The sequence below is a fragment of the Gorilla gorilla genome, chromosome 13 (genome assembly GCF_029281585.2).
Source record: "Gorilla gorilla gorilla isolate KB3781 chromosome 13, NHGRI_mGorGor1-v2.1_pri, whole genome shotgun sequence".
Classification (NCBI taxonomy): Eukaryota; Metazoa; Chordata; class Mammalia; order Primates; family Hominidae; genus Gorilla; species Gorilla gorilla.
Window position 1 is genome coordinate 84,957,099 of NC_073237.2, and position 12,045 is coordinate 84,969,143.

The 12,045-nt window shown below is 53.1% G+C and overlaps 1 protein-coding gene across 3 annotated transcripts in view; it reads left to right on the forward strand.

Annotated features, from left to right (window-relative positions):
• The first annotated feature begins 10,362 nt into the window (after nucleotides 1-10,362).
• NXNL2 (nucleoredoxin like 2) overlaps nucleotides 10,363-12,045 on the forward strand; it is a 40,257-nt gene continuing 38,574 nt past the window's right edge. For 2 of the 3 annotated variants that reach the window (XM_004048223.4, XM_063696541.1), the window contains exon 1: nucleotides 10,363-11,063. In XM_004048223.4, the coding sequence (XP_004048271.1) occupies nucleotides 10,762-11,063 (302 nt within the window). In that variant the 5' untranslated portion in view covers nucleotides 10,363-10,761. The remainder of the gene's footprint in view (nucleotides 11,064-12,045) is intronic. The other variant, XM_004048224.5, reaches the window with a different exon arrangement.

The following is a 12,045-nucleotide window of genomic DNA, read 5'->3' on the forward strand; positions in this document are numbered from 1 at the left end:
GAAACCCCGTCTCTACTAAAAAAAATACAAAAAATTAGCCGGGCGCGGTGGTGGGCGCCTGTAGTCCCAGATACTCGGAAGGCTGAGGGAGGAGAATGGCGTGAACCCAGGAGGCCGAGCTTGCGGTGAGCCAAGATCGCGCCACAGCACTCCAGCCTGGGCGACAGAGCGAGAGTCCGTCTCAAAAAAAAAAAAAAAAAAATTTCCCCTCACATGAAATTACGTCTTTGGAGATGGCTTAAATTGGAGAAATAATACATTTTATGAGGATGTGATAGGACTTGGGGCATGAACATCCCCTATGGGTCAGCAGTCAGGTGTTTCGGCTCCAAGCAACAGAAAGTCTTTCTCAGAGGGGACAGGGAATGGCGGGGGGTCGGGGGGCAGTGCATATAGGTTCTTTTAAAAAGGTCCAAGAGCAGGTTTGGCTCTAGAAACAGGCATAACCCAAGGGTGGGGCCCTGCCCTGCACTCTGCAAGCCACCACCCTGGCCATTCCCACTGAGTGACCTCTTCCCTGTTACAGGGGGAGAGAAGCCTCTCATGGACTGAGCCCATGACTGTGCCACGCTGCGACTGCTGAGTGAGGGAGGAGCAAAGGAGGCTTCCACGAGCAGGCAAGACCTAGCCCCGAGTCCTAGAGGGGCCATTCATGGGGTTTGGAAGCTGGGACACACATGCATATATATACACTCATATAACCCTTATGCACATGTACATACACACACAACACTCATATACACACCACCACACACACACTTACGTACAGATGCATGCTACGTTAAAGACTGAATTTTCTTCTTTTTTGTTTTTGTAGAGATGGGGCGGTCTTGCTATGTTGCCCAGGCTGGTCTCGAACTCCTGGGCTTAAGTGATCCTCCTGCCTTGATCTAACAAATTGCTGAGATTTGGGCATGAGCCGCTGCACCTGGACTGAATTTTCAACCGTGGGTTAGGACTATAGGGTTTTTGTGATTTTCTGACTTGGCGATGGTAGTTCTCTGGTCAGGCTTAACAGATAACTGAATGGTGTCTATATCAAGGGTTTTGTTCTGAAATGAAAAGGCCTTCGGGCTAGGGGGCTTGCTGCTGTCATCATTAGGAGTAGCTGGCGCGGTTAGTTTTGGGGAGTGTGATGAAGTGACGGTGACTGTTGGAAATATCTGTAGGATGCTGCTGGAAAAATGCTGGAAAAGCAGAACAAAACAGAACACCAAAAACAAAAGCCCTGGGCATCTGGTAAACATGTTTTCAAAAATACAAGCTATAGAAATGTGTTCTATGTCATAGCGAAGCATCTTTCAGGTGCCTTTTTTTTTTTTTTTTTTTTTTTTGCGATGGAGTCTTGCTCTGTCACCAGGCTAGAATGCAGTAGTGCGATCTTGGCTCACTGCAACCTCTGCCTCCCGGGTTCAAGCGATTCTTCTGCCTCAGCCTCCCAAGTAGCTGGGATTGTAGGTGCACACCACCATGCCCAGCTAATTTTTGTATTTTTAGTAGAGACGAGGTTTCACCATGTTGGCCAGGACGGTCTCAATCTCCTGACCTTGTGATCCACCTGCCTTGGCCCCCCAGAGTGCTGGGATTACAGGCATGAGCCACCGCGCCCAGGCAGAGAGTGGGTGACAAGTTATGTTTGCAGAGCAGACAGTCATGGCTTGTTCCCTCTGCATTTCCACCCTTCCTTGTGTTACCAAGAGTCCTGCCAATTGAACCTCTTGTCCCCATACAGTCTGTTCTGTCGTGCCCTACCTGGGCTGTGGGGTTTATCTCCTAGGAAACCCCCATAGGGGTTTGACCAGCTCCTGCTTCCTGGGCAACAGTGTGCCCAGCCCTAGAACTTGACAGTGGGGTCGGCTGTCTGCACCCAGTGACAGCCACCCTCATGGTGGCCAAACTGAGAAGCTCACTCTTCCCTCTCCCAACCCGCTCTGGCCCCGCTCCTGCCACTTCTTTCAAGGTCCAGCCTCCTTACAAAGTCTTTCCCAGTCCTGCCCCTTGAAGAAACTCTCCTTCCTCCACACCTCTATTATGGGTTGTGCATCCCCCACAAAGATGAACCATTCTGAAGTCCTAACTCTCAGGACCTCAAAATGTGACCTTATTTGGAAACAGGATCCTTGCAGATGTAATAGTTAAAGTTAGGTCACACTGGAGCAGGGTGGGCCCCTGACCCAATGTGACTGTGTTCTTATAAAAAGGAGACCGGTGAAGACCTAGGATTGGAGTGACACAGACACAAGCCAAGGAACTCCAAAGATTGCTGCAGCCACCAGAAGCCAGGAAGAGGCAAGCAAGGACTTCCCAAGGTTTCAGAGGGAGCACGGCCCTGTACCACGCTGATTTCAGACTTCTGGCCTCTGGAACTATGAGACAGCCCATTTCTGTTGTTTGGAGCCACCCAGGTTGTCTTTGTTACAGCAGCCCTGAGGAACTAACCCAACCTCCATCCAGGAATGGATTGTATTTCCTGCTGCCAATGCTGGAGCAGGGTGGCTTCATGGCCATGCAGCCCCTCAGAGGCACAGGGCCCTGCACTTGGGGTTTAGTGCTCTGTGATTGCTGTCTTGACATTCTTAATTATTTTATCAGGCTGGGCACGGTGGCTCATGCCTCTAATCCCAGCACTTTAGGAGGCCGAGGGGGGCGGATCACTTGAGGTCAGGAGTTTGAGACCAGCCTGGCCAGCATGGAGAAACCCCATCTCTACTAAAAATACAAAAAATTAGCCAGGTGTGGTGGTGGGCACCTGTAGTCCCAGCTGTTTGGGAGGCTGAGGCAGGAGAATCACTTGAACCTGGAAGGTGGAAGTTGCAGTGAGCCAAGATTGCGCCACTGCACTCTAGCCTGGGTGACAGAGTGAGACTCTTGTCTCCAAAAAAAAACCAAAAAAAACTTTATCTTTGAATTTGTGTGGTGTAAGTGAGGCCTCATTGGACAGTGGAGCATACGTGAGCACTTGGAGCCTGTCTCATGTGTGCTCCCATCTGCTGCTGGCCCGCCACCTCCCCCAGGCACATTCTTGATTGCTCATCTCCCTCCCTTTGGTGTTCTGGGCCCCACATGGCCTCCCCATCCCCACCCTCACCCAGCAACAGCTGGTGCCCTCCATGGTCTGTGGGAGCCTGAGTGTGTATGTGTGGAGGGGTGTGGGGTTGACATCAGATGCTTTTACTACACTACCCGTGGCATCTCAGGGTGGGCATGGCCATGCAAGCAGCTGGTGGACTGTGTACCCACCAAGTCACTCGGCAGGGCCCCTGGGCAAGTGTGACAGTTGACACTCACCCTGTCCCAAGAAAGCATGATATTCAGTAGCAAATAAAAACACCATGATAGGTCAAAAGAGAGACCATGGAAGAAAGGGAAAAGCTTTCGTTTATTTTAGTTCCTTTGCTGGCCCATTCTTTTCCTGCTTTTTGAACAAGGGGCTCTGCATTTTTATTTTGCACTGGGCCTTTCAAATTATGTGGCTGGCCCTGGTTGGGAGCTGCAAAGTGATGCTCCAACTTAGAAACGAGACACGGGATCCATCAGCTATGATACAAGATGAATTCCTGGTGGATTGGAACTCGGGCAAGCAGCCTCATGAAGAAACAAGGTATGCATGATGCTATTAGCAAGCAAGGGCCCTGGTCAGCTGAGACGGTCCTGCTTCCTCTGGATAGGGTATCCTGGCCATTGGAATATTTAAAACTAGGAAATTCAGAAAGTTATATTTGCATACTGGGATGTCTAATTTGTTTGTTACGCTGATCAGTGCAAAAAATCTTTTCCATAATTGTATTTGAATATTCATAAGTGTTGCTAGAAGAAAAGTCAATTTCATGTCAAACCACCAAGGATCACATTTTCTTCACATGCTGCTCTTTTGCCAGGGAGAAGTGATTCAATGTATGTTGACAAAAAGCAGGACTGAGAAGAGCAGAACTGGTCCAAGAACTTATGAAATACCCACATTCAGGGAGACTTTCTCTAAGGAGAAACACCCCTCTTCAGAAGTCCGGGGAGCTTGCATACTGAGTAGAAAGGCAGAGCCATACCTCCCTGGAGAGTCTCTGAAGACCTCATCTGCCCAGCCATCCAGCGTGAGCTCTGGAAACCTTCTGCCTTTTAGTCTATGTCAAGACTAGAAGCCAAGCAAGGTGTCACAGCCCTTCATAACTGTTAATGAGAAATAGAACTGAACACTATCCAAGGCAAAAAGACAGACTCTGTTGAGCACTACTGCAAAAGGAAAGCGCCGAGCACAATTCCCAACGCAAGGACAAGTGGGGATTTACAGCCCAGGAACAGGGTGGAGGTGGGGAGTTGGCAGATGGAAAACAGGGGACCTTGACGGTAGGGGGGTATCTTGCTAAACTAACTTAACAGGACACTTGCTGCAGGCAGGCCAGGATGATTGGATACTAAGGGCAGAAGAGGACTTAACAGGATTCTTTGCTAAGACTGGCTCAGGCAGGCTGAGCACGGGGTCCAAGGATGAGGCCTAGTTGAAAAAAGTGCTGGAGGAGTCTGTCTGAAGTTGGTCAAGCAGTGAGTTATTATCGTGCTCTCGGGAGGAAATGCAGAAAGGACTACCCTTAAATCAGGGGCAGCGGGGAGGGGAGAGGGGCTCAGGGAGGGAGGGCAGGCCTGAGGGAGCCTTCACTGGGGTCTCTCCAGCCAGCATCTGGAGTGGGACTCACTGCCCAGTTTCCCTGTGGTTGTCCAAGGCAAGTAAAGCTGCTTACAGATGCCCACACTCATGTCACCTTTAGATGCCCTGGAAGGAAGTTTGGTATGAAAGTGGCTTTGCATATCCCAGCTAGGAAAGTAGGGGCCACCTAATCCTGTTTCCAGGACTGCATTTGTGAGTGTTCCTGTGTGTGTTGTGCAGAGAGAAACATGAAGGAGAACTTGGCTCCAGCAGCGGTGGGAGAATGCAGGGCTTCATGCTGCATCCTGTGGCACCTGCAGCCCACTCCCTCCCCAGGGAGAGGTCAGGGGGACAGCATTTGGAGGCAAATGACGCAAGCTTTCTGCAATAGGAAGGGGTTTGGGAAAGTCCATTTGAAGACTGGTTGCCCCGGAAGAGTCAGCAATGACCCTTGAGAATGCCCTTTACTGAGTGAGCCAGGCTGAGCTGTTCTGGAGTCTCTGGTGCACGCATCTGACGAAGACCCCTCTTCCTTGCTGTCTACACACAGCCGCTCAGAGCAGGCAGTCCAAGGAGAATCTGGGATGGGGGTGGCTGACTCTGTTCCCCCATGATCACACCTCCCTGGAGGGCTTACTCGCTTCACCCAGGTCCCTGATGTAAACTAAATATAAAATCCTAACCCTCTACTCACTGAACAGACCCCCTGTTGGCCAAGAGGATCCCAGAAAAAAGTTAAAAACGAAATTCCTGGCCACAATGGGAAAGGAGGTTGGACTCATGCCTTGTTACATGCCCTCCCTTTTGGAGTTTAGGCAGAACTGACCAGCATAAATGTTAAAATACAGATCATAAGACTAACAAAACAGACTCTTTGTGACAATAAGGTAGCAAATGATAAATAGGACCTAAGTCCATGTCAGGCAAGGATTAAGTCACACACCCCATGGGTCACTCTGACCCAGTGGTTTGGTTAACAGACTTCCTTATCTTAACTGAAAACATTCCTTTCTGCTGATTCAAAATTTTTAGACAAAGTTTTACTCTTTTAACCAATTGCAAATTGAAGACTCTGGAGTGACCTATGACCAGGAAGCCCCCACTTTAACATATTCTGCCTTTTTGGGCCAAATCAATGTCTAATCTTCATGTATTGATTTATGACTTTTTCATAACTTCTGCTTCCCTGAAATGTGTAAAACAGAGTTGCGATCTAACTGCCCTGAGACCACTGACTCAAGGCTTTTTCAGTTTATGTCTTTCCCTGGGCTGTTGTCACTCATACTAGCTCAGAATAAACCTCTTTCAAATAGTTTACAGAGTTTGGTTTTTCCATTAACACTGAGTGGGCTGCTCTCCCCAGCAATGGAAATGCAGTGCCCCTTGTTCAACAAGCAGGAAAGGAAAGTGCCAGCAAAGGCACTAATATGCAAAAGCTTTTCTCTTTCTAGCATGGTCTTTTATTTGCCATTGAATGTCACACTTTCTTGGGCACAGGGTGAATGTCAACTTTCACCCTTGTCTGGGGGCCCTGCAGGCCACCAGCTATTCCTATGCCGTACCTACCCTGAGACCTTGTGGGGCAAAGGCATCGGACGTCAGTCTTCCCCCCACCACCTGGGCCCCCAGTGACCACAGAGGACACTAGCGGTTCCTGGGTGGAGGTGGAGATGGGGAGTCCAGGTGTGGCCCAGGACACCAAAAGGAGAGGATTGAGCAGTCAAGAACCTATCTTGGGCTGGGCACAGTGGCTCACTCTTGTAATCCCAGCACTTTGAGAGGCCAAGGCAGGCGGATTACCTGAGGTCAGGAGTTCAAGACCAGCCTGGCCAACATGGTGAAACCGTGTCTACTAAAAATACAAAAATTAGTTGGGCGTGGTGGCAGGTGTCTGTAATCCCACCTACTCGGGACGCTGAGGCAGGGAGAATTGCTTGAAGCCAGGAAGCGGAGGTTGCAGTGAGCTGAGATCACAGCACTGCACTCTAGCCTGGGTGACAGAGTGGGACTCAGTCTCAAAATAATAATAAGAATAAGAACCTGTCTTGGGGAGGTAGGGAGGCAGTGGCAGGTGGGAGCACACATGAGCTAGGGTCCAAACACTCACATATGTGCCACTGTCCAAGACCTCTCATATACCACACAAATTCAAAGATAAATTAAGAATTTTGGCTGGGTGCGGTGGCTCACGCCTGTAATCCCAGCACTTCGGGAGGCTGAGGCGGGCGGATCACGAGGTCAGGAGTTAGGGACCAGCTTGGTCAATATGGTGAAACCCCGTCTCTACTAAAAATAAAAAAATTAGCCAGGTGTGGTGGCGTGCACCTGTAGTCCCAGCTACACAGGAGGCTGAGGCAGAAGAATCACTTGAACCTGGGAGGTGGAGGTTGCAGTGAGCTGAGATCACGCCATTGCACTCCAGCCTGGGCCACAGAGTGAGACTCCATCCAAAAAAAAAATCACCAGGCTGGGCAACATAGGGAGACCCCATCTCTAAAAAATAATAATAATAATAATAAAAACAATTAGCCTTGCATAGTGGCATGTGGCTATAGTCCTAGCTACTCCGGAGGCTGAGGCGGGAGGATCCCTGGAGCCCAGGAGTTGGAAGCTGCAGTGAGCTATGATCCCACTACTGCACTCCAGCCTGGGTAAGAGAGTGAGATTCAGTTTCTAAACAAAAAACAAAACAACAAAGACTGCAACCGCAGAACACTGAGCCCCAAGTGAGTGCAGGGCCCTGTGCCTCTGAGGGTCTGCATGCCTAGGAAGCCGCCCTGCCCCCGACATCGGCAGCAGGAAGTGCGATCCATTCCTGGATGGAGGTTGGGTGAGTTCCCCAGGGCAGGCAGTATTAATGCGAATGACCGTTAATTTTCTCGGGAGGGTGGCACCGTCAACTAATTAGGAATGCTGTCTACTTTGGCTCATTGTGCGTTCAAGGATAAGACGACAAAACAAAATAGTCTGGATGATTTTGAGAGCTTAGCTGCATTTCATTCCTCTTACCTCTGGGTTTTAACGTAAGTCAGGGTCCTCCTCATGCAAGATTTATACTGCTCACAGTTCCTCTCAATTTTTTCCTCCGATTTGTCTATCCATTTTCCCCAGAGGACAGTGAATCGGGGCTCTTGACAGCCTGCTTCACCTAAGAGCGCCAATCAATCCTGCCGCAGGGTTTCCACTGAGCTTTGGCTGCTAAGTACATTTACGCAACCGAGCCGACGGGCTGTGCCTGCAGGCAACGGCGTCCGCCAATTTCCGTTCATTTAACCGCGAGACTGGGGGAGCACGGGCCGGCAAGCGGGTCCTCAGGAAGCGCAAATTTCACCTTCCCTGACTCCTCTCACCGCTAGATTAAAACTGCGCCCCTCGGTGGCTCAAGCCTGTAATTCCAGCACTTTGGGAGGCAGAGGTGGGTAGATCACCTGAAGTCAGGAGTTTGAGACCAGCCTGGCTAACATGGTGAAACCCCGTCTCTACTAAAAATACAAAAATTAGCTGGGCGTGGTGGCACGCGCCAGTAATCCCAGCTACTCAGGAGGCTGAGGCGGGAGAATTGCTTGAACCTGGGAGGCGGAGGTTGCAGTGAGCCGAGATCACGCCATTGCACTCCAGCCTGGGCAACAAGAGCGAGACTCCATCTCAACCAACCAACCAAACCAAACCAAAATAAAACAAAACAAAAACCTGCGCCCCTCCTCATGGCTCTTCTTTTGGCATAGCACCTGCAAAATATCTTCCTTATTTATTGTTTGTGCCCGTTAGAACATAAGCTCCAGGCAGGCACAGGAGCAGGACTCAGGGGTCGGTGAACGTGACGGGAGTCCAAAGTCAGTGTGGGATCCATCTTGTCTTAGGAGAGCAAAGACCTTCTCTCTGTCCTCCCCGGTTCCATAGCTGGCTCTATGAAATTAACTGCCAACGGGCAGATGAACGGGGGGAACGGGAATACACATTTATTAATCTTTAATATCACCTGCATGGGGGCATTGCAGGAAACTAGGTGAAAACCCCCCAAACCAGTGAGCTTTGAGAGCTTCTAAAATTGGGGAACTGGAAGCTGGTGTAGGCCACTTAGGTGAGAGTAACTGATTTTTAGGAAAGATGCATAAGTCTTTATGAGTTTGTGACAAAGTTTGTCTAGGTGTGGTGTGGACTTCTGCTGTGATAAGAGTCCATCCTCCCGGGAGGGAATTTACGACAATCAGTTTCTTTTGGAGGCTCCGTCTTTAGACAGGTAAGGGGAGAACGTCTCTCTGCATTTGCTATTTTTCAAGTGCCTCTCGCTCAAAATAATCAATATACCAAAGCGGCATATTTTAGGGTGGCATATTTTGGTTTCATTCACTGTCTTTAAGTTTTTGATATTTTGTTCATTATAAACTTTTTTTGCATTCATTTTGACTTTTTAAGATATTGTATTAAAACATTATTTACCTTGATTACTGAGTTTTTTGTCGCGCCCTTAAATTTTGCCCCCATGCGAGTGCCTCGCTCGCTTGCCTCCTTCTAGCCCGGGTCTGGCAGGGAGTTGAAATTATTTTTCTCACTGCTGAATTCCCAGGGCCTACAACAGTGCTCGCCAAAAAATTAATACTCTTGGTTCTTCAAATAAAACATTCTGTAAGGACTGCTCCCAATTTCTTCCTGAACTTCACGAACCCTCCCAGCCAGGACACAGGATGTCAGGGGCAAACACCCTGAACCAACGGAGCTCAGGTTCCCTACCACCCCGCCCAAGCCCGCTCCAAGCCCAATTACCCTTCCCCTTCCTGGTCGTCCCATCCTCCCTGATGCCTCTTCCAGGGTGCTGGGCCGCGCGGCAAGAGCTCCAAGGCAAGATTCAAATGCCCTGGGGAGACGGCTGCGGGACGCCTGCGGCGGGGCCCGGCAGGGAGCGCGAGACTGGAAGAGAGGCCAGGAGGGAAGGAGAGCGACGCGGGGTTTTGGGGGAGGGGCGGCGTGGGGCGCTGAAGGGGAGCGCGAGGAGTGGGAGGAAGTGAAGGAGGAGGAAGAGCACGGTGTGGGGGAAGCGCAGGAGGCAATAGGTGGGGCGGGACGGAGGGCAGGGCGCTGCGTCGGGAGAAAGTGTAGAGGCGCTGGGGAGAGTGCCCACGACGGGAGAGCCCAGGGGCGCGACGGCGCGGGAGTGTGGGCGGGGCGCAGTGGGGATGGGGGCGGGGGCGGGGGCGCGGGATGTGGTAGGGGGCGTAGTGGGGGGAGAGTGCGGGAGTGTGGCAGGGCGCAGTGAGGGGAGGGTGCGGGAGTGTGAGCGGGGCGCGGTGGAGGGAGTGCGGGATGTGGGCTGGACAACCAGTGGGAGAGGGCGCGGGAGGTGGGCGGGGCGCAGTCGGGATGGGGGCGGGGGCGCGGGATGTCGGCGGGCCGCAGTGAGGGGGAGGGCGCGGGAGTGTAGGCGGGGCGCAGTGGGGGAGGGCGCGGGAGTGTGGGCGGGGCGCAGTGGGGGAGGGAGCGGGAGTGTGCGCGGGGCGCAGTGAGGGGAAACTGTGGAATGTGGGCGAGGCGCAGTTGGAGGAGAGTGCGGGGATGTGGGCGGGGTGCGGTGGGGGAGGGTGCAGAGATGTGGGCGGGGCGCAGTGGGTGGAGAGTGTAGGGATGTGGGCCCAGCGCAGTGGGGGGACAGTGTGGGGATGCGGGCGAGGCGCAGTGGGGGCGGGGGTGGGGATGTGGGCGGGGCGCAGTGGGTGGAGAGTGCGGGATGTGGGCGGGGCGCAGTTGGGGAGCATGCGGGGAATGTGGGCGGGGCGCAGTGGTGGGAGGGCGCAGGAGTGTGGGCGGGGCGCAGTTGGGGGAGGGTGCAGAGACCTGAGGGCTTGAGGTTGCCTGGCTGGCTCCCCTCCCAGAGGCGGGTGCCGCGCTGTCGCCCAGGTATCTGGGGTCTCTGGTGTCTGAGTGTCTCATTGTCGGCGCGAACACTCTTGCTCCAGCCACAGGCGAGGCCTGGCCAAGGTGTGGGCGCATCTGGGGCAGGTCTTGAGAGGTCCAGCGCCCGGTGGTGCGGACAGAGGCGGGGCACCGCGGCGCTCGCCGCCGCCTCCCCGCAGGTGATCATCCTCCTGCAGGTGTCCTCGGGTCTCAGGTGGCTGCGCGTCTGCGCCATGGTTGACATTCTGGGCGGGCGGCACCTGGTGACCTGTAAGGGCGCGACGGTGGAGGCCGAGGCGGCGCTGCAGAACAAGGTGGTGGCACTGTACTTCGCGGCGGCCCGGTGCGCGCCGAGCCGCGACTTCACGCCGCTGCTCTGCGACTTCTATACGGCGCTGGTGGCCGAGGCGCGGCGGCCCGCGCCCTTCGAAGTGGTCTTCGTGTCAGCCGACGGCAGCTCCCAGGAGATGCTGGCCTTCATGCGCGAGCTGCATGGCGCCTGGCTGGCGCTGCCCTTCCACGACCCCTACCGGCAGTGAGTGGGGGTCCTGGGGGGGGCGGGGGCCGCCCGGCAAGTCTCCCCCATGTTCCCCCAGGCCTCCCCCTCTGCACTGGGGAGCTCTTTATGAAGCCCCCCTCCCCCACCACCTCCCCGTCTCTCGGTTCACGTCCAGACTCCGGTAAATCACACTCAGTCTCAGTTTCAACCTCTCTTGGAGACCAGGGAGGGTGCAGACCAGATTCGAAAACCCAGGGCATCGGCACCCCAAGGGGGCTCGTGGAGCATGGACGCGGGCCCGTTTCTGCCTGGGGTCTGGAGCTCCGGGAATCTGCATTGCGAAGGAGCTCTCAGTGGTGTTGATGCTGTGGGTTCGCGGGCTCGGCTCCGGGAACCGCCGGCCCAATCAGCCCTGGACTCCCGGCGCCGCTGCGTCATCCTCCCAGTTAGTGGGCAGGAAGCACAGGGACATGACCCGGTGTCTGGATGCGGGGATGAGGGATGACCCGCGAGGACATCAGCTCTGTGACAGGCACCCACAGTGCAGGCCGTGGTTGGTTTGCTGAGAGGGAGGGACGGGGGCTTCAAGGCTGGCAGGAACCCAGGTGCTGGCCACCTTTGCGGTTTCATTTTTACCGACACTGATGGAATTTCATCACTAGAGAAGCATAACACTCATTACTATAAACTTTATTACTCTAACTGTTGGAAAGGAGGGGGTAGGGATTGGCAGAGAGGGGATTACAGGGATTGATTGTTCTGCTTTTGGGGTGGGTCTCCTGTGGTCTCCTATGGTGTAAGAGTCCAGACTTAGGTTTAAAGCAGGCCTCGTCAAGTATGTTGTCCTGGCCACCCCTTTCTAGGTACCCATGTGAATTTCTGGGTTTTGCTTTACAGCCTCACATTTCTGGGGATTATCATTAAGTTGTGGCATTACCCCCTAAACTGATTATCATGAGATGACATTCCTTCTGGAAAATGAAAACTGGAAGCTAACTTTGGAAAGTTTTGTAGATGA